Source organism: Daphnia pulex, chromosome 8 (genome assembly GCF_021134715.1).
Source record: "Daphnia pulex isolate KAP4 chromosome 8, ASM2113471v1".
NCBI lineage: Eukaryota > Metazoa > Arthropoda > Branchiopoda > Diplostraca > Daphniidae > Daphnia > Daphnia pulex.
In genome coordinates this window covers 11,225,943-11,252,064 of record NC_060024.1, presented here as the reverse complement: position 1 = coordinate 11,252,064, position 26,122 = coordinate 11,225,943, and the positions used below count along the sequence as shown (strand labels likewise).

The 26,122-nt window shown below is 43.6% G+C and overlaps 5 protein-coding genes and 1 long non-coding RNA gene across 10 annotated transcripts; 3 read left to right on the top strand and 3 right to left on the bottom strand.

The window, feature by feature from the left end:
- Position 1: 1 nt before the first annotated feature.
- Positions 2-8,739, bottom strand: LOC124199804 (forkhead box protein D1-like). The gene is made up of 9 exons (XM_046595759.1): positions 8,602-8,739; positions 4,470-4,937; positions 3,612-4,417; positions 3,216-3,405; positions 1,067-1,238; positions 870-998; positions 649-802; positions 447-568; positions 2-377 (listed from the first exon to the last, which is right to left on the bottom strand). Exons 3-9 carry the CDS (start codon positions 3,868-3,870, stop codon positions 249-251), a joined length of 1,155 nt encoding a protein of 384 aa, XP_046451715.1. The 5' UTR covers positions 3,871-4,417; positions 4,470-4,937; positions 8,602-8,739; the 3' UTR covers positions 2-248.
- On the top strand, positions 4,935-6,688 carry LOC124199808 (hematopoietic prostaglandin D synthase-like). Its single transcript, XM_046595763.1, has 7 exons — positions 4,935-5,090; positions 5,230-5,292; positions 5,422-5,477; positions 5,638-5,749; positions 5,872-6,020; positions 6,180-6,226; positions 6,494-6,688. Exons 1-7 carry the CDS (start codon positions 5,006-5,008, stop codon positions 6,612-6,614), a joined length of 633 nt encoding a protein of 210 aa, XP_046451719.1. The 5' UTR covers positions 4,935-5,005; the 3' UTR covers positions 6,615-6,688.
- On the top strand, positions 7,153-9,454 carry LOC124199806 (post-GPI attachment to proteins factor 2-like). The gene is made up of 4 exons (XM_046595761.1): positions 7,153-8,188; positions 8,254-8,518; positions 8,620-8,835; positions 8,928-9,454. The coding sequence occupies exons 1-4, from the start codon at positions 7,958-7,960 to the stop codon at positions 9,065-9,067; spliced, it is 852 nt and encodes a 283-aa protein (XP_046451717.1). The 5' UTR covers positions 7,153-7,957; the 3' UTR covers positions 9,068-9,454.
- A 2-nt stretch (positions 9,455-9,456) lies between these two features.
- Positions 9,457-10,568, bottom strand: LOC124199810 (40S ribosomal protein S16). The gene is made up of 5 exons (XM_046595766.1): positions 10,433-10,568; positions 10,305-10,364; positions 10,039-10,170; positions 9,755-9,869; positions 9,457-9,682 (listed from the first exon to the last, which is right to left on the bottom strand). The coding sequence occupies exons 1-5, from the start codon at positions 10,442-10,444 to the stop codon at positions 9,537-9,539; spliced, it is 465 nt and encodes a 154-aa protein (XP_046451722.1). The 5' UTR covers positions 10,445-10,568; the 3' UTR covers positions 9,457-9,536.
- Positions 10,569-10,892: 324 nt separating this feature from the next.
- Positions 10,893-25,227, top strand: LOC124199794 (serine/arginine repetitive matrix protein 1-like). 4 transcript variants are annotated; one of them, XM_046595745.1, is made up of 11 exons: positions 10,893-11,618; positions 15,228-15,427; positions 17,166-17,406; positions 17,956-18,139; positions 18,203-18,319; positions 19,651-19,734; positions 20,120-20,246; positions 21,555-21,685; positions 21,768-22,208; positions 22,290-24,890; positions 24,964-25,227. In XM_046595745.1, exons 2-11 carry the CDS (start codon positions 15,274-15,276, stop codon positions 25,051-25,053), a joined length of 4,170 nt encoding a protein of 1,389 aa, XP_046451701.1. In that variant the 5' UTR covers positions 10,893-11,618; positions 15,228-15,273; the 3' UTR covers positions 25,054-25,227. The 4 variants fall into 4 exon arrangements, with proteins under 4 accessions (XP_046451701.1, XP_046451702.1, XP_046451700.1 ...); XM_046595746.1 differs by having other exon boundaries at positions 10,949-11,618; positions 15,205-15,427; XM_046595744.1 differs by lacking the exons at positions 10,893-11,618; positions 15,228-15,427 and adding an exon at positions 15,808-16,113.
- On the bottom strand, positions 13,765-14,627 carry LOC124199796. Of its 2 annotated transcripts, XR_006877004.1 has the most exons (3): positions 14,425-14,627; positions 14,021-14,225; positions 13,765-13,929 (listed from the first exon to the last, which is right to left on the bottom strand). It is a non-coding gene; the product is annotated as an uncharacterized LOC124199796 (long non-coding RNA). The 2 variants fall into 2 exon arrangements; XR_006877003.1 differs by lacking the exon at positions 14,425-14,627 and having other exon boundaries at positions 14,021-14,306.
- Positions 25,228-26,122: the final 895 nt, after the last annotated feature.

Below are 26,122 nucleotides of genomic sequence, written 5' to 3'. Positions count from 1 at the left end.
ATGTGCTTTCTCGATTTTATTGACAAATTCACTTTTACACAAGTTCAAAGCTAGTAGAAAAAAAAGGGAGAAACGTAGAAACCCAAAAATAAGGGGAGAAAATCCTGCTGTGCGCTGAGATAGAAAAGTTTAGACGGCTTCGTGAAGGGTATGACTAGACTAAAACAGGAGACTAGCTCCTGTTTTTTAGCAGTTGCACATTAACACGTAATTTAATATCTCCATCGTTCGTCGCATCATAGTCATGTTCATAGAATCTCGTAGGAATATGATAGAGGGTAATCGTCACCAAACAACATGCTGGTAGCATCATTAACCGCGTGCGGGAACGCGTCGAAATTGACTTCTTCCGTCTGCATCTGATTATCGTCCGTCACCTTTTTCAAAAAATTTAACTTTCAAAAAACGAATTTTTATTTAAAACCCGATAGAAAAAGATGAGTTACCACTTGAATTTGACACTGGTTATTCTGATGAGGATCCTCCATTTCGGAATTGAACGGATCTTCTATGGAGAACAGACCAGATTCCTCCATCAACTCGTCACGAGGAATAGGATTCAAAAACTCTGCACACACACACAACACAACACTCGAATCGTTTTAAAACTGAATGACATCATTTTCGGGGGATTGTGTCATTATTTACCTGGTGAGCAGGAGCCGTTTTCCATGTGTCCTAAAAGTTGCAAAGGTCGCGCCAGAAATTCCACATGAACGCGGCCTTCGCAGTTGCCGGCTCCGCTCTCGGCCAGCATCAATTCCGCCGCTCTTTCGAATGTCAGCGGACTATTGCGGCCATCCTGAAATATTCAAATGAATTTTTATTGAAGCTGAAAATTCATTTTGTAATTGGATATTTTGTTTTACCTGATGCGGTGGTTCGTACTCTGTCGATTGAACAACTGGCGATCCTTCGGCGCGGAGAAGTTCCATGCAAGCCCTGGCCACTTCATCCTGGACTTCTTCCGGCTGGACTTTATTTTCTTTGGCCTTTTGCTGTTGAATGAAAACGACGTTCATGTCAAACTGCCATTCGTAACATGTGTAATTCGAATGTTTCTTACCGCGAGGTTAGCGGCAATAGTCCTGGCGGACGGGGGCAAGGCTAATGTCCACAAATGTCCCGTGCCCGTCCGAGCTTTAACGCTCTTCCTAAAGTGCGGACTGATGGATAAATTGTGGCGGACGGAATTCTTCCAACGATCGTCATTCGCTTTGAAATACGGGAATCTTTCTCTGACAAAGAAAAAACGACAGGTTATATATAAAGTCACGTGATTATGATGGATAATACTACTACAACTACGGGGTTGTGGTTCAAGAAATAAAATCCGGCGAAAAAAATCCCGTCCGTGTTTCTTTCCATTTGTTTTGGTTCTTTTGTTTGGCCGACTGTTTTGACTAGGGTCGTCATAGCAACCGCCCGAAAAAAAAAAGAAAATCAACGGCGCTCACCTGCCCGTCGCATGTACCCAACACCTTATTTTCGACGACGACGACGTCGACCGGTACTCGATCATTTGATGTTGTATATACCCAAAGAGACGCCCCCATTTCGAAACTAGCGGGAGGTCGCACGCGCAAACCAACCCATCATCAGCCCCCAAAAAGAAAAATAAGAGAGTCTCCCCCGGTCGCAAAGAAGAGAAAACTGGAGCGAGCGCGTTATATGCGACGAAACGTAATCACGCCATGCAAACACAACGGGGGGTTATAAGGGGGGGAGTCGTCTGTAACAGTAAGTAAAAAAAAAAAAAAGCTTGAATTCACGTCACGAAAAGATCATAAAATGTCGACAGACGCGTGGCACTAGCTGAGCCCCCCCCCCCTTTCACTTGGCCTTTATTTATTTTTAGTGCGGTCGGTGCCAGGTTCCGGTGGGTGGGTGATGACCGGTCGAGAGCATCCTTCCTTCCATCGTCTTTTAACGCTCCTTTTTTTATCGGAAGGTGGACACATTCAGAAAAAAAAAACATGTTACTATAGTCATTGTGAGGGGGGGGGGGAAGAGCCGACGTTTGGTCGTGTGACCGTGTACCAGTCCGTGTCATCCTCTGTTGTCCATTTCAAATGGTTTTTTTTCTTCTTCTTCTTTCCCTCAATCTTTTTATTTTATTTTTTTTTTCCTTTCCAGAGTTATACAAAAGAGAAAAAATACTGGGGAGAAAGAAAAGATACGTTGTTGGTCGGCTCGCGATGATGGATCATCCGGACGGACAAAAGAAAATGAAAGGGGGGAAACAAAAAAATGAAATCAGCCAAGAAGCCACGAACTGGATCGATCGATCGTATAGGCATCCCCCCACAGCAGTTTTCTGTATATTATAACTGGTGTGTATATTATAGCGATAATGAAACATGGAATATAACGACCGACCTCCTCAGACTATAGATTCTCCTGTATAGAAGAGCTGCGACTTGTATTGTCATCGCGCCGACACACACAACAATTCCCAGCAGCAATTCCGACCCGTCGTACATATATATCCACCATCGAGAGACCCTGGTGCTGGTGCTGGTGCTGGTGATATGTGTGCATATACCAAATTTTCTTATTTTTTTTCCCCAATGATATTCTGGCGTGTTTTCGTTTTACTTCCTGAAAGACACATATAACATAGAGCCGACCCAGAAAAACGACGACCCCCCTTTTCTTTTTGTTTTTCTTATTTCAAATAAATATATAGGAGCGCGCTCACACGTCATCCGCTCGTTACGTATACAGCCAGCACCGAGTGTGTGTGTGTGTGCGGATAGGCCGCCGTAGATGAACATATCACACACAGTCAGGGGGAGAAAACAAAACGAAAAAAATAAGAAGAGTTGAATTCACTTTCTATCCTTTCTATATAATATCGCTGCGAGCTATCAAGATCATAACTGATATGTTTTGATAGTATATATAATAATAACGGCGACTTTTTTGTGTGTGTTCTTGTGTTTCATTTTTATTGAACTTCGATCCAGACGTCGAAACGTCATAGATCAAATGTCTGAATCTCTTTTTTCTTTCCAGGAATAAAAAGGGGGGGCCAGACAACGAGGGACCCGTGATCAAAGCCAACGAATCACACGCCATTCGCTATTTCTACGAAATTTGTTTTTTTTGTTTTTTCCAGGGGGAAGGATCGGGCAAGGCGTAGTTCGTGCGGAAAATGTTGATGCCAGTTATTTTCCCCCCAACAAAAATATAAAGAGACAAGATCAACTTACGAGATCCATCGGTAAATTTCAGCCACCGTGAGTGGGCCTTTCTCGCTCAGGGCTTGTTCAATCAGCTCCGTGTAGGTGTAAGGAGGCTTGACAGCTGGTGGGACAGTTCCGCTTCTTCCGGCCGATCCTCCTCCTCCTCCTCCTCCGCTGCTGGAGTTTGTCGCAACTGAATCGCTCGAATCTTTATTCACTTGTCATCGGAATTTGCATATAAAAGAGGAAAAGAGAAAAAAGAAAGAAAGAAAGAGTTAATTCGATTTCTTTTCCGCTCCGTTTACCCGTACATTTAGTAGAACTAATTCCATTATTTAGTGCAATTCGATAAAGCTTATCATTGTGGTGGGCATCAGCGTGAGAGGAATATATAGGTCATAAATCAACCGAGGGGAATAATACCTTGGACGGGAGCCATCTTGTCGGCACTGTTTCCATCATTGGGCAAAAGATTGTCCAACCGGAAATCTAAAAGCCAAAGCAGATTGGCCGCTGTAGAGGATTCGCTAGCACCACCACCACCACTTCCGTTGCCTTCCGGAGGCTGGACGTTTTCTTTGTTGCCTAACAGTTTGCAAGAGGACAAGGACGACGAGGGCGAAGATGAACGTAGAGATGTTGCTGCTGCTGGGACGCCAACGGAATCTCTAGGCAAACGCATCCTCTTCCGGCCGGATCAGATAAAAAAAAAACTTGTTTTCCTTCCAGGAGATTATTTGGGCACTGTACACACTGATTTCTTTCTTTCACACGGAATCGGAGGATTTTGAAAACTAGGAGCCCCGCGCTCTCAGAGTTAATTTTTCGATTGGGGGTTTTTCCAGTTGACGGAATTAAATCCGCATCGCAAAATAAATAGAAAAAATGTCTGAAATGACGGAGTAGTAGAAGAAGAGCTGGATTGTTAAGGTTGTGTCCTCTATAATCTCAAGCGAGGGCACTGAAGTGGTTAGCGCTTTGACTCTACACTGTGGCTGCTGGCTCCTGGTGGAGACTTTCTGGGACGTTATTTTCGACCCAGCGCGCAACCCCATCAACTCAACTCTACTTTTTACCTGGTGGATGGCCAACCGTGGACTTACCTGGAACCCACCGAGTTGTTTGAACCAGAGCGTCGCTATATTGCGCCGCTTTCTCTCTTTTTATGATTCTCACCCCACCAACAACCAACCAAAACTTTTCGACGTCACGAAACAGTTCACGATGAGCTTGAAAAAAAAAATAATAAAAAAATAAAATAAGCGTGTCCATCAGTCATACCTTTTCCTCCCTCCAGCTCTAATTTGGGTTCCCGGTCATCAATTATAAGAATTTCGGTTGTTGACTTTCATTTGCCAATTTCTTGAATAATTAGTTGAATGGTTTTTAGTCCAAGGAATGCCAGGCCTCTGGTGGTCTCTGCGCCAACCAAAAGTACATATTTAAACAAGATTTGTCGTACATAACTTTGGTTGGACTGTTGATCCCATTTAAACTAAAAGTGTAGCTATCTCTTATCATTTGTTCCGTTTGAATAGCCAATCTCCCCTTGATGAAATATCACGCTCCAACAGCAGTTCTGTCACTTTTCCAAGGGCTATAACGTTCTTGACTTTTGTTATCCATATTACGGGAGGTCTTATCTCACCCCCGGTTGCTGCTGCCCATTAGCGTCTATATAATTCCGTAGACGGAAGAAAAGTCGCAAGTCATTGCGACTAGTCGACTTGGGCTGACTCTGCTTTTCCCCTGGAAGAAGAACAAGTTAAACCTTTAGTTTTTTGAAAGCGAATTTCCAATTGTCAAACGAATAAAAAATGTCGACGCGAAGGAGAAACGAATACAAACTGCACTATTTCAACATGAAGGGACGCGGAGAGTTGGCTCGTCTCATCATGGCCTGTAAGTCTCTTTTCTCTCGATCCTTTTAGTCCTTTTCTATCCATTGCTACTGCTACTGCTGTCCCGCCCTTTTTATTTTTTTGCTGGCGCTGTCTTGGACTAAGATGAATTGACGAATTACATAATCTTCTCTTGCCAGATGCCAAAGTTCCATACGAGGACATTCGCTACGAAATGACCGAATGGCCGCAACATAAAGCCAGTAAGTGCGTGCACAACGCTGATATATCCATTTTGGCGAAGAAGCTCTAACTTTTTAATTGATGTGTTGCTGCATCCGCCCATTTGGCGGATGTTTTCAATTCATTTCAAATCTTTTGGAAATTGACAGAAATGCCTAATGGACAGGTGCCCGTGCTCGAGTGGAAAGGTCAGTTCTTGACGGAGGTAAGAAGTTACTATGAGCATTTTTTTGAATGACATCAAAGTTAATGGGTTGAGAAAAAGACAGTGCGGCATTTCATGTGCCCCGTTTTTTTGTTTGTTTGTTTTTCTTTTGGGTTGCGGGTGGACGCCATTTTTTCGTGTGTGTGTTGCCTTACTATAGAGTCTCGCCATCGCTCGCTTTCTGGCCCGTCGTCACAACTTGGCCGGCACAGACGATTGGCAATGGGCCAAAATCGATGCAGTGAACGATCACATCGGTAACACATTCAATGGTAAAAGACTGATTACATTGAAATTGCCGCGATTAGGGGCGACCAATGTGCGCAGCAACTTTTAATTGATCTTGTTCTTGATTTTCTTGTGGTTGCTGTGGAACAATCGAATCAAAATAAAGATGTGAGACCCGTTTTTTACGCCGGCGACGACCAGGAGAAAAAGAAAGAAGCGATCGATAATTTCTTCAAGAATTCCGTCGAACCGCTATTGAAAAGCCTGGACAAGCATCTGGAAGACAATGGAGCAGATTACATCATCGGCAATCAAGTATAATCATCACCCTCCACCATTCGATTATTGTCTTGCACAGATCATCATCTGTCTATAGACGCGTGCAAATATTTATTGATCGACCACTTCTAAGGTTTCATCCACCGTCGCTATAAACATATTCTAACTCTCTCTCTTTTGGGCTTTTTTCCACAGTGCACTCTAGCCGATTTGGCCCTCTTCAATTTTTACGACTTCATCACGTAAGTTTTCCAACACTTTTTTTTATCACATTTGATGTGACATATTTTTCTTGTCCTCACACTGTGAGCAAACGTCATTTTCTTCCGTCTGGATAACCTTTTTTTTCTTTTTCGCCACTGTTGGGTTGAATCTGTACAATTGCTGCTATTTTTAGACTTGCTTTTCATTATTTAACAGTCTCCCGTTTTGATATTCATCTCTTTTCTCTCTCTCTCTCTCTCCCTTTTTTTCTTTCCCTCGTTTTTATTATTTATGAAACATTTTAGTGGAGCGTTTGGCGCTGATCGTGTTCCCAAGTGTCAACACGTTGCGGCTTTGCACGCTCGAATTGGTCAAGTCCCGGCCATCGCAGCCTGGATGGAAAAAAGGCCAGTCACTCCCATGTAGTCGGGAGAGACATAAAAAAAAGTTCCTCGAGTATGAAAATGGGACGGTCAAATACAAAAGGATATATAAGATAAGATGTTGTACAAAAGATTGTTTTCATCTATAGAAATCATCGACATGCACATAATAGTCCATACAGAGTAGTAGTTATTCCGATATATACTAAGGTATATGTGCGCCTATACACACACAAGACTGCCGCAGGATGCCGATAATCAAGTCCAGATGACACGCAGGACTGCGGGAGTTCACTGTACACATACATACATATTCTGTCCCAGTGTTCTTGAAATATATACCTCGACGATAGATCGTCTCTATCGTTATATATACGCTCTCTCTCTCTGTCACGCTAGTATAGTCTATACACACACATACAAGAGCCTAGCTGGCTCCTTGTTAGCGGCAAGGAGCAGCAGGTCGATGGGGGGGAAAAATCAATGATCGCGACCAAGCGACTCCTCTCTCGTTCTCGCTGGCTCGGGAGTGAACCGAAGAAAATCCAGCGCGCAAACCCCCCCTCTTGGTATATGTATACGTATACTACTACTACACACGCACGCTATACTCGTCGGAGCACTCGGAGCTAGTTGGTGTGAAATAACGGACGTGTGTCCTCCTGCTTGCAAAAGACTCTCTCTCTCTCCTGGCTTGCGCGCAGTATAGCTATAGCCTCTATATATATCCAAGGGCAAGAACAGGGAATAAGCATAGAAGAAGAAGAAGACTCGTGCTGCTTTGAAAAGTTGGACGTGTCCCGCCCGTTCGCCGTCATTCCCCTCTCCCACCCTTCTCTCTGCGTTTGATTCCCTCTGTGTGAGCTGCTTGAGGACTTGGGTGCTGCTGGCCCGTTGAAACCAATCGATAAGAGCTTTGAAGGTTCGCGCTTAGATTCTAGCTGAGCTTCGACTCTGTATAGCTCTCTTTTGCGGCGTTTGGGTTTGTTGAGTCTTCGATCGAGTCTTCTTTTTTCCCATTTTTTTATTTTGCGGTTGTTTGTTTCGTTGTTGCACTTTTCCCCCCACACAGATCTGCTGAAATATTTTTCAAGCCACACTCGCAAAGAGACACTTTCCTTTTGAGACGCGCAGGAAAGCCAAAAGAAAAAAAGAAGATATAGGAAAAGAGCCCAGCAGTTCATAAATGTCAAACGAGTGCAGTCGGCTGCTAGCTTCGTTGTTGCATTGTTGTTGTACAACTACAGTGAGAGTTAAACAATCTCAATACGGTTCGGAGGATTTGTTATGATGGCGTGAATCGAAATTTCTTTGTTGGCCTAAAATCTAGTCTTTATATACATATATTTCGTGTTTCATTGTTTTCCGAAAAGAGAGAAAGAGAAAATGACCAGTTTAAAAGAAAGTCGTCAAGATCTTCCCGAGTCTCCTCCGACGTACTGCAATTGTCAAGACGCTGCCAACAGTCACGTATATCTGCAGCAACGAAGCTACGTCCGATTCAATTTTAGTCAATTGTGCCGTTTCACTGTCTCGCTGCCCCTAATTGGTCTCGTCATCTGTTTTGTCTCTGCCAACATCTTCCAGCAAAATGACATCCACGAAACACACTGCAGGGTAAATTACTTGGTACATTGCTCGACTGGTTTTAACTAATTTTTTTGTTACTTTGAAATTTACAGGTTTATAATGTCATTCCTTCAATCAGTGCAATCACTGGAATTAGTCCCCAGCGTTACATCTGGAGGATTGTTATCGCCCTCCATGTGGGCCCAAGATTTCTCACCTCACTTGTCTATCACCGATTTTACTTGAACCAACTGTCAAGAGTCAGCCAGCCCAACAAGAAGAGCTACCTCTTTCATGTTTGGCTGGCTCTTTCGCTGAACCTGATTGAACAGGCTGCTCTAATTGGTGTTACATATGTCTCCAACAGAGAAAACTATCGTAAGTAGTGTCAAAGATATCCTCTCACAAGTCACAAACTGACAAAGCTAAAACCTAAAATAATATTTGAAAAACGTTCTTACCTCATTTCTATCCCACAGCTATTCACGAAAAGATCTTCATTGTTTTCATGGTCAGCTCCCAAGTACACATGCTAATTGTGCTGAAATTACTTAAAATGGCTGATTTCGGTCGAGAACAGCAGTCTGAGCAGCGCTCCTATTTCTTCAAACGCTGTCTCTTCTATTTGTCTCTTCTTTGCACCTTCGGTCTTTTGGTCTTCTTCGTCAAACATCGGGTGTATTGCCATGACATGGGTAACAGCACTAATACAATCAATGCAATTGCCTTAAGGCCCTGAACTTTCGTTTGACGGGTTACTGATTACTAATTCTTTCTTCTTCCGCAGCGTTCAGTTGGTTTTCGTTCTTTGAATACTGGATTGCCGCAACCAACATGGGCTTCCACGCTACCATTATTATTGATTTCCCAGACGAAGATATAATTGTGGGAAGCAACTGGAAAAGTTCCAAAACAAAGATCAAGTGAATAACAGCATGTTTGCAAATGTCTTAACACTTTTTCTCTTCCATTACTCTATTGAATTTAAAAAAAGGAAACAATTGTCATTTATGCGCATAGTTCAAATCGCTCTACGGTAGATCTGCACTTCAATTAATGCAGCTGCACGTTTCCTCTTGTCATTTCGAAAACTCTTTATCACAAGGCCTCGACACTTAACTCACGAAGCCCTAATATATGATCTCAATAAATTACTTCTACTTTCCCTGTTGGAATTCTACTAAACCAAAAAGTATCTAATGTGAAAAACTTTCTCAACTTATTTCTTTGCATGGAGTCAGTTTCACCTTTTATCTCGTTCGTGTTGAACCCCGTGAAAAAGTAATGAAAGAAAATACAGATTTTACTCCAGAATGTGAAATCTTGGCTTGTCGTATTATTCTTTTCCATACAACAAGACACAACAGACCAGCTCTCTGGGAAACAGCGAACAAGTTTATCGGTAAGATTTCTGGTATCTGGCGCGGGCACCTGGACCACCGAACTTCTTGGCTTCGCAGCGACGAGGGTCAGATACCAACAGACTGCGGTCATAATTGATGAGGATGTCCTTGATCTCCTGTTTGGAGGCTTCGTCCACATCTAATCAGAGGAACAATACAGTTAAAGTTAGGCACTTAGCAAACTCAAACTAATATCTTGATCGAAACTTACATTTCTGGTAGTAAGCAACCAGGGACTTGGCAATTGCTTGCCTGATGGCATACACTTGGGCAACGTGACCACCACCACTTACTCTGATCCTAATGTCGACACCAGCAAATCGGTCCTGTTGACAATAAGCAAACGAGTTAAGTCCAATGGTTCAAGAAACATTAGTAAGGCAGATGGATTTAGATATTCTTCAGGCATAAAATTAATCTCACTGAATATCGTATTCGGGATAAATGCTCATCATAAAGAAGTAGGTTCAAGTATCAATCAAACAAGAAGTTTACCTTGCCCAACAGTAAGATGGGTTCGTAGAGTTTGTACTGGAGCAGGCGAGGCTCGATGATGGAAAGCGGCCTTCCATTGACTTTAATGAGCCCATGTCCACGCTTGCAGTATGCAACAGCGGTGGCGGTTTTCTAGATTAACATACAAAATCAAAATTTACTATCCATTTGCTATGACAAACCGGACCATGAGGCGGGCAATATGGCCGCCATCAGTAGGGAAAAATGCATCACGCCGGCCGAGAAAAAATACAACTTGTAATTACCTTTCGGCCGAAAACCTGGACAGACTGAATTGGCTCCTTAGGAGCAGTGCTGGTTGTCGTCTATATAATTAAATAGATTTCAATTTAGTAAATGAGTGGATGTACGAATAAATTTGAAAAATGCTTACCGGGGCGGTCATAGTGTAGGCTTTCTACAACGATTGCCGTGCTAAGAGACCACAAAAATGGAGAGAGGATTGAAGACAACTGGGTGAACGTTGCCATATTCACATTGATGTTGACGCTTCATAAAATTTGCTTAATCATAAAAATATCTTTTATCATCTATAACAAGTATTATAAACGTGAAAATATGAATAAAAAATATTTTGAAATACAATTTAAAAATCAAGTGTACTGATTTGTTTTAAAGAAATGTAAAAAAAAGTTAACCATTTTGAAATTCAGAAAAATGAATGAAAATAAATACTAGGAATATTTCCCATACAACTTGTTTCTTTAACTTTTCACGCTTATTAGATTGAATATCAATTTTAAAGCATTTATTTAATTTTAATCAAAAATGCACGTTTCGCTTGGTTGCTAAATCTGACAACTAGGTGGCAGTTGCGTGCTGGCGACTACAGACGACAAAAGCCTCGAATAAAAATGAAATCATCAACAAAAGAGCAACAAGAGTTTCTCTCCCCATCGTTCCACCTCTCGTGTTTTTCAATACGGTAACGTGACTTCACACGAAAAGGGGGCTTAGCCCGTGGTGGCAAAGCCAACCCAACCCCCCAGGGTTTCTTTTTTCCATTCGTGTTATGTAGTGAGAGAGAAAGAGATGCACAGCCCCACGGTGGAAGTGGGTGGTGGTGGTGTGCGGGAGAGCTTTTTGTGTGCCCACATAATCCTCCATACAAATGGAGACTGCAGCACCACAACGGGCGGGAGTCGACGATCGTCTCGTCTGCAGCGCGTTTACCGCGTGCAGCGCTCAGTATTTCTTTTTCGCTTTTCAGTTTGAACGTTGTGTAGAACGGGGGTCAGTCTATTATTCAAAAACCCCGGGACCGCCGAGTGCTCTGTGTGTGTGTGTGTGCCCAGTGTGTGTCTGATACACACACACAGTATCTGTGTGTGAGTGTGCATACATGCAGAAGTGAATCAATTGTATAAAGTTGAAACGTTGCAACAACCCCCACACACACGGTGTGTGTCGCAGCTCTACGGCTTTTTCCACGACGTGAAACCTCTGGTCGAGCCAACGTGAATGGCAAAACACAAAACATTCTGAGCCAGTGACAACAACAGCACACACCTAAACTGTGTGTGTGTGTTTCAGCCTCATCATCATTTTCTTCTTCCAAGGTGAGTCGATTTGTCATCACCATTTTGGTACGCACACACGTCATCATCGTGCAGTCAAATTCCATTTCGTTTCTTTTTGTGTCTCGGACGACCTCGACGTTCATTTATTTCCGATTTTTGAAGGTGATGTCGATGATGCGTATCTCTCTCTCTCAGTGTCAGCGGAGAGAATTTTTATCGCTCGGATCGCACAAAGGCAACACGAGCTGTCGACGCCCACCGAAAATTCCTTTCGGTCGGGAAAAAAGAGAATAATAAGAGAAGCTGAAATGATTAGTCAGAGAGGAGAACCACACCAAAAAACATTTTCTCTCCTTCATCGTTCGTTTAGAATTATTTTTTGAAATTTTTTTAGAAAGGAGCTAAACGCCCACGGTTAACTTTTTTTTTTTTGCGTTAAAATTTTAACCGGAACATTGTCAAAAAGTTGTTTTTTTAAATCTAAATTTCTTGCTGGAAATCGTCGATCCACTTTCTCTCCGGTTGTTTGAAAAAATATTCGTCGCTTGGTTTTCTTTTGTGCATTTCGGGTGAACCTTCTCTACTACTACCTTGTTTAGCTGTTGATGGAATCAAGGTACACTAGTGAATTGAGGTTGATTGATTTCCCTTCTCACGCCCGTCTTACAAACAAGTTTTGCCGAGCAAGACACCGCCCCGAACAGAGATATATACAGGAGAGCGCGGCTCTTCTATGTGGACTATCTGTGCGTATAGCCGCAAGATCCCGTATTTGACCGTCCAATATTTCTCACTGGCGTGATCAGTGTCGGGGGGCAGCGAAACAACAAAAAAGAAAAAAACATGGCCGGGATGAAAATAAAGCGCATCTGCTCTCCGATGAGACTTGGTATACCCCCCCCTTAAGCGTCGTCCATTTTCTTGTTCGAATAGTTTAAGGGAACTCCGTTATTAATACAACAGCAGCAGCCAGGGCTAACGGGCTCTCTCTGCACTTTAAGCTTTTCAAAAATTGTGTGGGCTGTTTTTTGGTCGGGACTATCTCTCCCCACCCCGTGTCGTTCAGTCTGAACGAATTTTTTGTTGTAAAGTGATTCACACCATCGCCTTTGTGTGTGAGCCCCTATCAGTCCGCTCTACTAGCCCCTGTAGGTTTTCTCCGCTTACGTAATTATTGTAATTCATTTTTCTATTTATTTCAACTATCCACTTCCGTGGTCGAAAAAACAGTCAAACAAATGTGTCCAAGAATGCGGCTGTTTAAACGAGTATATTCAAACATTGGGACGGACAAATAAAAGAAAGTATAAGGTGTGTGTGTGTGTGGTCTCCTGTGTGCCGGTGATTATATTTCACGTTCGGAGAACCATCCATTTTATCCCCTTTGCATATAGCGTGAGCATTTCTTCTTGAAAATAAGGATGGACTGCAAAATCCTTTTATAGGCACAAGTATCTATACCCGATGGGATGGTGAATGAACGAGGGGGTCTCTCCTTCTCGGTTTGGGGTTTCACGCGGTTCTGCTTTATTGGGAAGAGAGGACAAGAAAAACAACTAATCTTTTGTGTTGTTGTTGCTGTTGTAGTTGTGCGGTTCGCTAACCCATCAGACACGATTGGCTAAGAAAAATAGACGGGCTCGATCGTGACCGACGTCGAATTCAACTAAGAACCCGAGAAGGAGGAATTGGATTTCCGATCAAGATGACAATGGCGCCAGATTCAAATTTAACTTTTTTCTTTTTAAAAACTGCCGCAAATAGAATTTTTTCCAGTCTCTCCCTCAGACTTTTTGGGTATCCTACTGAAGAATCTCGCGTGCATATATATAGGATAGCTGTGTGCAACTGTTTCCTCCCGGGGGGGGGGGGGGAGGGAGAGAGACACATTCCGGCGGATGCTTTTAAACTTGTTTTTCCTCTTTTGAAAAATAATTTTTTTTTAGTTGTTATCTGAAGGGGGGGGGGGAGAGACAGAGAGAGAGAGAAAAACACATATGGTTACAATGAAGTCACTAAAAATAGGATCTGAAAGAATGCCGTGACTAATTTTTGTGTATTTTTCTCCTGATTTTTTCGTCTTGACGTGAAAGTGAACTGATGGTAAAAACGTGTTTCTCGTGATGGAAAAAAAAGATTCCGGAAATGTTTTTTTCTTTTCTTCCAGATCTCCTTTTTCCTCCACTTTTCCATGATAAACTTGTCAAAAAAAGAAAAAAAAGGGCGATGAGGTAGGGAAAATCGTTTTGACCCATCGACAGGTGAAGGTCCTATTTGATTGCGTGTGTTTCTCTCCTTTTTGAAAATGGCGCGATGCGTGCCTGGCTGGGTCCCGCAGCTGCACAAACAACTGCAATAAAAAGAGAAAAAAGGTCATCGAATTTCCCTTTGCATCGTCGACTCCTTTTCCAAAATAATAAAAATAAAAAAGATATTTCTACCCGATAGGAAAAATTGTCGGTTGAACTTGACAGATGGACAACAGCAGCATCAGCCAAAGAGCGAAAAGATTCTTCTTCTTCTTCTTTCGTACACACACAAAGTCTTATTTGGGGCTTTAGGGCTTTCGTTCTCGACGGTGGTGTCGTTTTTTTTTTCCTCTGCGTGTGTGCAATCACGGCCGCACAGCGCGTGGTTGAATAATATCTGACCGCAAGCCAGAGCAGAAGAGTTAGGAGCAGAAAGAGACAGGGTGATTGTGTGTGTGTGAGAATAATAAACAGAAGTCAAAAGAAGAAAAATATGAAAAACGGCCAAACGTCCGACGGGCAAGAAGAGTTGTTCTGCCTGGTCGGCGTGATTTTTAACCGAGAAAAAAAATAATAATACAAGAAGAGGATGTTACCCAACACACACAGCCAAGGTCGAAACCTTCCAACAACAGTCAGCAACTTCTACTTCTTTTGTTTTTTTCACGCAACCGTGGTAAAGTGGAAGCTAGCGTGAGTCTGCTCGTCTGGAACATCCAACCTACACTCACACTCACAGAGAGAGAAGAAAATTACAATTTTTTCAATATGCCAGCGGGTTTTTCAACACTTTTTTTTTTCTTCTTTGGAGAAATGTCGATTACCTCTTTGTGAGCGTAGTCCGAAAAATGTTTAGAATTTACCACCGTTTGTTGCGTTGTTTTTTATTTCTATTAAAGTTAACCAAAATTTGACGTTGTCCAGACCCGGAGAAGAACAGTTGGGTCTCTCCTCTGGGGTCCGTGACAACTTGAGATTGTCGAACTATCGAGATGGGGGGTAGTAGAAAAATCAAATAATCAACCGGGAATTTTTATTTGGCAGTATCTTGTGAAGCTTGTGGCAGGGGATGAGACCATCTGTTGGATTCGTGTGTATGGACACATACGAGGCATTTGGGTGAGCACAGACAGAGGGGGGTATAACCAATCAGCTGGCGGCTATTATTAGCCAGTTGCATTGCACAGTCCATCGACCTTTATAGGATGTAGTTATGTACCACACACACACGGGCGGGTATAGGCGCTCCCCTTTTGTTACATCCTCCGCGTGTCAGTCCTTATCTGTAGGCTCCTCTTTGATCTCGTATCACGAAATAACAAAAAGAAACAAGAAAATCATCATTAATCACACAACAACAATTTGAAAAAAAAAAGTATTCCATTTGTTTTTATTTCAGGATAGAAAAAAGGCGTGGACCTGGCAACAACAATGTTGCGCAGTTGATGCCATCAGCAACAACAACAACAACAAACAATTTCGTCCGAACCAATAGAAAGGAGCTCACGCAAAAGAATCGAGTTACATTATATTCCCAGTGTCCAGGGAGGACCCAGCAGCGAGAGCCAAGGATGGAGATTCATCGACAACAGCCCAGAGGTGAGTGAATATAAATAAATATTATTCATCCCGAAGAAAAAAGCCAAAATTTGCATAAGTCGTGAGAGCAAGTTATGCAAATAAATGATTCGCCCCCTCAAACTGTTTAGCGGTCAAAAGAATGACGGTCAATCAATGGCAGTTAAAAATCTAATCGACTTAAAGTTTATAAAGATAAATAGTTCACGAGCGTGTGTAGTAGTCCCGCGCGCGATAAGAGTTACTTGTGAGTGACAAGCCCAGTTAAAGATAGCGCAGTTGTTGCCCAATAGGACCCTGGAAAAGAAATAAAAAAACGGACTTGCAGCTGACGGAGCGTATGCGATATGATGTTATAGATTAAACAATGTGTCTCTCTCTCCCGAAAAAAAAAAGCAAAAAAAAACCCGTAACAGTACAGTCCGTCTGCTCACGGTTGCAAGACACACATAAGCTGATCGACTGGAAACTTTGGTTCACAAAACGGGTGGATAGAAACAGTCTTTTCTCGAAAGGCCGACCGAGAACATACATACGTATAACTATAATAACCAAACCGGTTCCTCTCCACTCTTTTATCTGTTAGTTTTTTTGTCTTTTTGTGTGTGGACTTTTGATTTTTCCATTTCATTGTGTCGCCGGAATTTCCTTTGCAACAACTAAAAAACCCCCAGCCATGGCGGGCAAGGGTGTCACGATCGCGCCAGGTATACACATTTTTTTATTATTTTTAAAAAGATAACCCCTTTTTTCTCAAAATTCCATTACAAAACTTTTTGAACTTTGAAACCTTACAGTACTACTAAGGGGGGGGGGGAAAGGTTAGGTTTCTTCTGTCCGACGCAATAGATATTTCTTATTTTCTTTTCTTCGCCCAAATCCTATTTGAGAATTACTCATAGTTTTGGGTTCTCTCTCTTTTCTTTCACGAAAAATATCCCGGTAGTGTATTCACGTTGGGGAATTTTTCGTCGTCATAATAATACCCGCGCCTTATGTATAGGAGACCCTTTGCTTGTAATATTCCTTTAGCGTTAACGAGCTCACGTTCTTCCACTCGAACGGCCCGACAATCTTCTTATCCCAAGAAAAAACTCTGCCGAACTCTGACTGACTCAATTGCTGTTGGGTTGTTGTTGTTGTTGTGTCCTTCGTGCCGAAACTGCGCAACCCCCCATCCCTTTTTTTTTGAAACCCGCAAAATGGCGCCCGTGGATGATGATGATGATGATGATGACGCACCGTCGACAATTTGACGCTGGATTTCCGTCTCTCTCTCACTCTCTCGCATGATAACAAAATATCAAAAAAATATTCGTTTGGGAAATAAAAGACGAATTTGTTGTTTTCTTTTTATCTCGTTTCCTCTTTCGTCCACGACTGATGATTACGTCATTGCGGCACGTTCGTCGTTAAATGCGTTTTTCTTTTAGGGGCATCACGATGGGAAGAAAACTGGTCCCGTAACTTTCTCGTTGGAAAAATATTTTGGCTATTGTTCGTTTGTTAATTAGCGATGGGCTTTGAATGATTTGAAATAAGTAACGGCGTCAATCAAGGTGAAGGGCCATCTAGCGGAGTTGGTGAACAAAACAACAAATGGCCAACGAAAAATAAACAACGGCACCGAAATGCAACTGAACGAATCGGTGCCGTTCGGTGCGCATCAGCACATTTTCCGAATGTCTAACAAATGAATTGTTTTATTAAATCAAATTTGAATTTGAAATAAAAATTCTTGTATTTTTGTTAAACACAGAAATGAAACGAAAACGTTTCAAGCCGTGGGAGAACATTCGGCGCATGTTCCAGCGCAAGAATTTGACAGCCAGCGAACACCACCATCATCATCAAAATCTTCCGGCGCCGTCGCCTCCGCCCAGAGGTCAAAGTTCTTCCACTTCCAGACTCAGTGGCGTTTTCGGCCTGGCCGGCGGCTCGTCGCGCAGTCGCTCGACCAGCGAGTTACTAACAACCGAACCGCAACCCATTCCCGCAAGGTACGGAATTAATAACGAGAAAATAGTAATAAAAAAGTATTAAAAATTATTACAGAAAATTGTGGAAACTTTTTTTTTTTTCTTTTTTAATATTTTGTTTTTTTCTTTGTTTTTTCTTTTATTTGTGTGGTGATAACGAGCCGGAAGTATAATTTCATAGCGACGGGGGGGGGGGACTCTAGTTGATTTCAACCGCGGCCATAAAAACGGTCCAAATGAGATAAAAGAAATAATAATAATATTTTCTCATTGGCTTGAGAGGAATTGCAGCCACTTGGCAAGGCAGCAGCAGGCAGCTCCTTAATCAAAGTGTAGCAAAACCAGAAAGAAAGAAAAAAGTGAAAGAAAGTTGTTGCGGAATGATTATTGGATAGTCTCTCAGTTCGGGATGATGATGATGAACACGTACGGGACTAGTTTGAAGAGAAATGAGAGAAGCTACGGGATATAGATAGAGGAGGCGGTTCATGATGGATGACAAGGTTGCTCGACGACGACAGTGATTGATGTGGATTCTCTTATTTCTTATTTTTTGATTTGGCAACGCAGTTGCACGATCAACAACAGGGCGGCTACGGTGGCCGCCGCAGGATCCCTGGGCGCCGGTTTGAGCGTTTCACACGACTCGGTTTTCGGGTTGGACATCTCGCCGGAATCCGATGCCTATTTCACTCATCACCGGAACCAACCGGCCGCCGAAAGTCTTCCCTCATCCGCCTCATTTCAGTACATGGTATAATCAATTATTTTTTAAAAATTCGTGTTTTGGACGTTGAAATAATCAAATTCATTATAGAGCGAGTTGAGAGCAGCTATTGGTGGAAGACATCGCTCGGCCGAAGATGATGAAGGTCTACCTCGTTCGCCCGTCAATGCGACGCCGACGACGGCCCAGGTCCTTGTGGACTATTCGGTATGTGTCAAAAGTCCCTCGCTCTAGTGATAGATGGCTCTGTCGACACTTTCCCTTTTGGAAATGCAAGAAGAGATTTTTCTCATTAATTAAAAAATATCCATCCATCCGTTATCTTTCTTTCTGTTATTCCAAAAAAGACTGACAGGCTCATTTACTAGAAAACATTCCCCAAAACTTGGTGTTTTTTAGTTTAAAAAAAAACTCATTCAGAATATCTCTTCCGAAAAGAAAACTAGATTAAAAATTTCTAAATTTTGTTTAACAAATTCCCATGGAGGAAAAGGCCGTGACTGTTATCTCAGAAATTAAAATTAAAAGAGTCTGGATCCGATGTCATCCCGGAGATTAGGATTTTTCGGGTTATTTCAGAACCAAGGAAGAAGAAGAGTCAACAGACTTTTGGGTGTAGAAACTCGATGGAGCGTCATTAAAAAAAAGAATTACTGTAATGGACATGTCCACAAAACGGTCGACTAGAGTCTGAAACGGCCGAGAAAAAATCGTCAACATCATTAAAGTACACATATTTCGTCCTATAGAGGAAAGAAGAAGAAGAAGAAGAAAAGTCCGTTTTGATGTCGGCCAGGCCGCGGTGCGTTACACAATGGTCTCTCGCCAATGTAGCCAACACATGTGCCGATAGCTAGGAGAGAAGGATGTGTGTGCGGACACCAGGTGGGCAGCGTGTGATGAGGCTAAGAAATCTAACGGGCGATGGTTTGGGCGGGAGTCGCGGCCATCAGCAAACGGCTTAAAGGGGGGAAAAAAGTAGAAGCTAAAAAATGGATGGAAGTGAAGGAACTCGTTACTGCTCTTCCACCATGTGACGCTTCAGTAGAGCTCAACAGTTGGGAGCTAGAACTTTGCGGGCTCTCTCTCTCTTTTTTTACTGTGTACAGCTCTTTTTTTATTATTATTTCTTTTTTGTTTTTTCAAGTTCAAGTCGACTGAGAATTCAACAGTCGGCCCGAAGCTTTTCGTCGGACTTGTCGTGTTCTTTTCTTCTTGTTTCGGGAAAAATAAAGATGCTAAATCATGTTGTTGAGCCTCCGGTGTAATTAGGCAATCGTGTGTGTGTGTCTTGTGTTTGTGTGTGTGCCATTTTGTCTGGAGTCACTTATAATCGATTCGAGTTGCGCGCGGGGGGAAAATGCGACTAGTTAACAAGGTGAATTATCATAACCGTTGGCAACAGTTGGGGAAAAATTGGGCGTTGCTTTAATTAGACAATCATGATTGCGCACTCGACGTTTTGTGCTCTTAATCTCTCGTCTCTAATTTAAAAACACGAGCGCTCTTTTTCAATTTTTCGACATGTTTTATTTTAGATACACAACAACAACAACGCCGGGCACAGCGGTGGAGGAAGTGACCCGTCTCTGCTGAGCATCAACAGCTGCGAGCTGGACGAGGTACCTTAACATGATTAAAACGTTTTTACTGTTACCGATTGTCGCAACTTGTGAAAAGAAGAAGAAGAAAAGAAATCGTCAGTTTAATTTCTATCTTTATCAAAAAGAAGTTCTTTGAAGACTTTCTAGTTTTTATTTGTTTTTATGGCATCGCCCGATTTCGATCGTAATTTCTCCTCGGCGACCCGTTTTTCTTTTCGAAAAAACGAGCTGCACTAATTAGTTAACAAACAGGAAAGAGAAAAGAGTTTTCCCTTTTTCTCCTTTTGTCTTTTTTTTCAAGTGAATTGAGACCAAAAAGAAATAATGAAGAAGAAGCGACTATGGTTTCAACAAATGTAAAAATGTTTTTCGTTTCATTTTCTTGTTTGTTTGGTTTCAACAGGCGCCGTTTGTCAGTCTGCGCAATCAACAGCCACAAGCTCAGCCTCAGCCTCAACAACAGTCGGGCAAAGTTCTCCAGAAGGCCGGCGGTAGCAACAACAACAACAACACTGCCACAGAGAGCGATGGTATAAACACACTCACACAGTCGAGTTTTTTTGGTATTTTCGGTGAGCCCAGTGGCAGACAGATGGTCGAAACTTTAAAAAAATAGTCGTTTCTTTGTCGAATCGGAATGTATAAATAGGTAGCAATGACCCTTTCTGATCGTACGGGTCCTTTGCTCGTGTGGATTGCTATGGTTTGTGTAGTACAAGTTGGTGTAGTATAGTTGCGGATGGTCCGCATCCGCCGCCGCACCGTATATAACTCGATAGACTTGATCAACAGAGCGAAGCCGAAGGGAAGAAAAAAAAAAATAGATTCTTAAAAATAAAAATTTTTATTTTCTTTATAAAAATTTTGTTCACACGGAATTCGATTCGCTTCCTTTTTTGTTTTTTCACACTCGAATGTTTTTCTGTTGTTTTTTTTGTTTTTGTTTTTTATTCTAATCGAAAGTGAAGAAATGTACATTTTAGTTTATTTTCAAGAAAGAATAGGAAAAATTCCAAGAATCGTTGCGTGTCCAATTCTGCTGGATGCTCGCTGGACGCGATGAGACTGTTGCTCCGGTTTCCCTACGGTTCTGCTCGTAGAGACTCTAGGCTATTTTACCGCTGAAAGAAAGAAATAACTGTAATAGCTCAGAGTATATTAGATACATGTATGTGTGTGTGTCCGTGCCATTCCGGCAGCTGGCCAGATGTGTGTATATGCTCCGGGCCAATTGTCTCGCGATCCATTCTCCCAAAAGTCTATTTAGCATATCTCTTTACATGAGATATATACGTGGCAGGTGAAGCTTGTCAACACATTTCACGGAAAAAATACTTGAAAACGGGCACCACAGGGCATTATAACTGAGAGCAACGCCCAATTTTTCCTTCCCAAAAAGAGAAAGAAAAATTGGTTCAAGATTTGTTCTTCTTATATTTTTAGAAAGGAAATAAGAATATAAACACGCAAATTTAGTTTTATTTTTCTTTTCTCTAGTGCAAGTATAATAAACTATTGTTGAAACGGTTCCAACCGAGTGGAGGCAGTTGCAAAGCAATCCCATTTCAATGCTTACTGGAGCGATCCGGCCCAAAAAAAGTGCTGGATCGCGATGGAAAGAAAACATGTCGGCATATAGCCCTAGTGTAGCTAGTCGAGTCGATTTTTATTTTTTTCCAGGAAAGAAAATGTTACACTAGAGTGGAGAAAAATCGATCCGCTCGGATGACTAAAATATCTCTTATTTTTTTATTAGAAAAGAATGTGATCGTAACCTTGAAAGTGAAATATTTGAGAAGGACATTTTTTCTGATCCCTCTCTCTTGTCATCCTCATAGGTCGTCTGGATGCCGCCGATGACGGATTACTGGGCATGGCAGCTCCGTTGAATCACAGCGCTGCCCGGCACAAGATTGCCATCCGACCTAAAAGGAATCACGCTCCGGCTAGACCTCGTCAATTACCTCAGGTTGGATTCGCTTTTTACTTTTAAAATAATTTTCCAAACAATTTTTTAATTTTTTTTTCAATTTTTTGGGGGGGCTTTCAAGTTGGCCGAAGGACCGGTGGAAGACGATTTGGCATGGACTAGCCATCCGTCGGGGGAGATTGACCAGCAAGTTCAACATGTTCAACCGTCGGTACCGGAGCGCAAGAATCGCATTGGCCGACTCTTGCGATCCGAGCCAGTTTCCGCTGGAGCTTTCACTAAATTGCGCTCCGTCTCCCTGTCACGGACGGAAGATTCTGCCATCAAAGAGGCTCCCATTTACCCGGTTCCATCCAGTGCCGATCCCAGCAGCAGCAGCAGCCACCCAGCTAGTACTAAGCCGTCGGCTGGATCTTCGTCGGTCAAACTTGCCCGGAGCAAGTCTAGCGTCGAGAAGAAGATCCAGCACGAAGTGGCCGTCTTTTGGCGCCGTACCAAAGAGGGTAAACTCTTCCAGAAGAAAGAGACCCCCGACAAAGAAGGGCCAGCCAATGCTGATCAGGTACAACCGTCTTGTTTCACATTTCCCCTGGCCAGCTGTTTCCATCTTTCCATCCTTTAATGAAATAATTGGCTCTCGCAGGGTGGATCGAAAGGGCAGCAGCAGCAGCCGCAGTTGCTGGAAGTGCCCGAAGCCAAACGTAAAGATTTGCGCAAAATCAAACGAGACAAGGAGGAAAAGCGGAAGAGGAGCGACGCCAGTGCCAACAAAGAGGAATCGTCACCGCCGTTCCTGTCCAGGATATTCGGATCGCGGAGGAGTAGCAGACGACTTCGGAAGAAGACGCCACCACCAGCAGCACCACCGTCGCCTCCGCCAAAGAGCCGGACGCCATCGCCGGCTGTCGCGACGGAACCCGTTCCCGTTCCGCGATCCGCTTTCCGCCACGAAGAAGAGGATGACGACGAAGAGATGGAGATCGATTGGCGGATCCCTCATCAGCCAACGTACACCTACGCTCCTCCGCCGAGTCGATCGGCTCCTCCGCAGACGAGCCGCTTGGTGGAGAAATGGGCAGAAACGGATTTCCATGCAGTGCGAGCGCCGATGGCTTCGCCCAAGGCCAGCCGGATGGAAGAATGTCTGAAAATGTCGCCCACTCCGACCCGTCATCATCGCATCCACATCGCCGGGCTGTCGCCTTATCAGCGCCGGGTGGCGCGGATCGGGAACGGGCTGGAAATATCGGACGACGAATGGGACAAGGAACCGGCCATCTCGCCCACTCGCTCCTACCATTTCCGACCGGAAGACAAAGATCCGGAACGACGATCGGGACTGTCGCTTAACTTGGAGAACTCGATGAAGAGCCTTCCGGTAAATATCAATCAGGAATTCACCTTGAAGAAGGCCTCGCCCACCGGTTGCCAGGTGCCTCCGCCGTTGTCTCCCATCGCCGGCGAAAATCTCCGGCGCTCCTTCGAGATCCTGAAATATTCCAACGAAGGATTGAAGAAGACGATCCACAGTTTCAATCCGAAACGGATGAGCCAGTCGTCTGATCAACTCCACTTGTCGGACGGGAGTGCCGGCCAGCGCGAGTCGTCCGGAAGCCTGTCCAATTCGACTAGCAGTCTCAACATCTCGGATGCGGATGACACGGCCGAAACCAACGGCTCCTTGATTAGCCTCTCGGCCCAATCGACGGGAGAGAAGGACGTCAGGGATGACATTCTCATTGTCGACGATCACAAGGAGACGATCCATCATCAGGTTGTCGATTGGACGGAATCTAAACCCGCCGAGCAGGAGGATCAACTGGGTCCGGAATTATTGTGCAATGAGGAATCTATTGTCGTCGCCAACACTCTGGTGGATTCTTCGTCTAGTCATCCAGACATCATTCCGGAATCGGGACAAAATGTCCAACCGAGCCGGAAGACTTCAGTCACCCACCACAACAATATCACGGCCGGATCGAATGTCTATGAGACGGAAATCCGCTCCAAACCGCCATCATCGCCGGAAGAGCCAATCCGACCGGCGACTAAACACAAGTCTTGGGAGAGTCGTCAGTTGGTGGCTCCTATTGAACCCCCCGCAATGTTCTCGATGTCGGTGCGGGTCCAGAATCCGCCGGATGTCAAATTCAAGCGCAGCATAAGTAACCCGAGCAACGAGACAACTCCATTGACCATCGCTCCGGAAGCTCCAGCGATGAGGAAACTTTCGGACACGTTCCAACATCAGCCGTCGAGACCTTTCATCATGTCGGTGCGGATGGGCGGGGCGGATGGCGAAGGAACTCCGGCGTCTCTCCCTCCGCAGCAGCTGATGGCCAAACTCTCTGCCCGCCCCTGGCAGAGCAAGGAGGAGAAGGATCGACAGAATAAAGTGGCGCTCGTTAGAAGTCAGCACGCGGAACCGGATCCTCCTCCGTCCGTCAAACCGGAAGAAGTTGAAATTCCTCCAGCGGAGCCAGTCAAATTACGCCCAAAGACACAGGCCAAGGAGGAAACTTCTGAGCTGTTGAAAGTTTTCGCCAGACGATCGGTAAAAGTCAGAGACAGCAAGGATTTGACGGATGCGATGGCGAACACGACGGAAGCCAATGCTGAAGCCAGGAATGAAATGTTGAGCGCCGGAGGATCGATACCGGTCAGTAGTCGGACGTCACCATCAGCAGCAGCAGATTGCGTCACGAAGGAAGATATTACAACTGGACCTGCAGAAGTTATTGCCCAGTCAGTCGAAAAAATGGATCTCTCCAAGGAAAAGATTCCGCCGAAGAAAGTTCCCAAACCTCCAGTAGCCATCCGGACGACGATGGGACAGCCGCCGCCTTCAATCGACCCCCCACCGCCTGCTGATCGATTCCTGAAATCATCCGGCAAAGTGCCACCTTTCTTCCGCCCAGGAGCTCATGAATCCACTTTGCCCAATGATAACCCGGTTCCTAGCGTCCGTCCGTTTGTCCCGCTCATCATCCGCCTTCCGGCCGATGACAAGAGCGCTAGTGATCCATCGGACAAGAGTTCCAAGAGCTCCAGTCCTACTAGCCCGTCTCAGGCCGACCCGTCAGTCTTTGAAGAAAGTAGTAGTGTCAGCGACACTAATCGCATTATTGAATCCACTTCCGTCACGACCGATGCCGAAGTCGTGTGGAAGAAACATCAGACCAAACCACGTCCATCCGACCGGTTCCTATCCGCTCACAAATTCGCTGCTAAAACCATCGATGAAGTATTATAATCCATCATCAAAATGTCATGTGGAATTTTTGTGTCTAATTATTCGTTTCGATTTTCTTTTCCAGGAGGTGAAGGCGGCGACTGCAATTCCACCCACCAGGCAATCCAAAGTGCTGGATATGGTCAACAACTTCCAGCGTTTGCAAGTGACGTGATCAATTTAAATCCCCCCAGCTGCCTCTCTCTCTCTTTGATGATGTATACACCTGCTGATTTGATTGATGGTGTAAAATCCTCCATCGTTGATTTTTGACATTGATATTCGTTTTTTCTTTTTCGTGTAAAGTATTAATTTTCTTTTTCCTTTTTTGTTTTTGCTTTTTTGTTTTCCTCCACATCTTACTAAACCCACCACCACGTCATTCATAATCGCCCTCGGTGCTGTTGATATCCAGTTCCGGTCCGGCATTCCTTTAATTTTTTCTCTATTTTTTCCTAATCGTTTTTTCTTAAATTTTTGCAGCAAAACTCGTTTCACACACACACACACATTTTTTACACAATGGGTTTTTTTTTATTATTATACATATTATATATATACATACATGACTATATATTTGTTCTGAAACAATACAAAAGAAAACAACTCTTTCGCAAAGAAACTACAAGAAATAACAATTCGCCTTTGTAGATCCGGTCCTTTTGTTTATCGATTTCTCCTGGATTTCTCCGAAAGAGAAGAAGACCTGCACGAGTGGATGTAGATTGGATTTTTGTGTATCTGCCGGATGTCGTCCACTTCCTTTGTAAAAAGAGAAAAAAACAGAAATGGATTGGTCTCTGCAGCCAGTGTCTCACGGTCTATCCAGTGAAATGTAATTACCGACAAAGGTTTGGTACACACCGCCAGCAGTCGACAATGGAAAGAAGCGATAGATATATGTAAGAAGAGGATGGACTCGTTCTGATTTGATTTTCATGCCCAGTTGACATAGTTGGTCCTGAATGTGACAACGGACGATAACGAGGCTACACTGCCTCCGCACCGGAAGCGAAAACCCAATTCGCTTAGTCGCAGGTGCCATGACGACGGGGTGGATAAAAAGTGGAAAAAGTAAGAAATTCCGCACTGGTGAGTTGTTTATTTGAGCGGATATCAAAACGAAACAAACAGGAGCGTGTATACGGAATACAGGAGCAGAAATGGGTGTGTTGGTCTCTCACGCTTCTAGGAGCCGTAATGTCCTAATGATTGGAGAGTCTTTGATGTTTTGTGTACCGCAA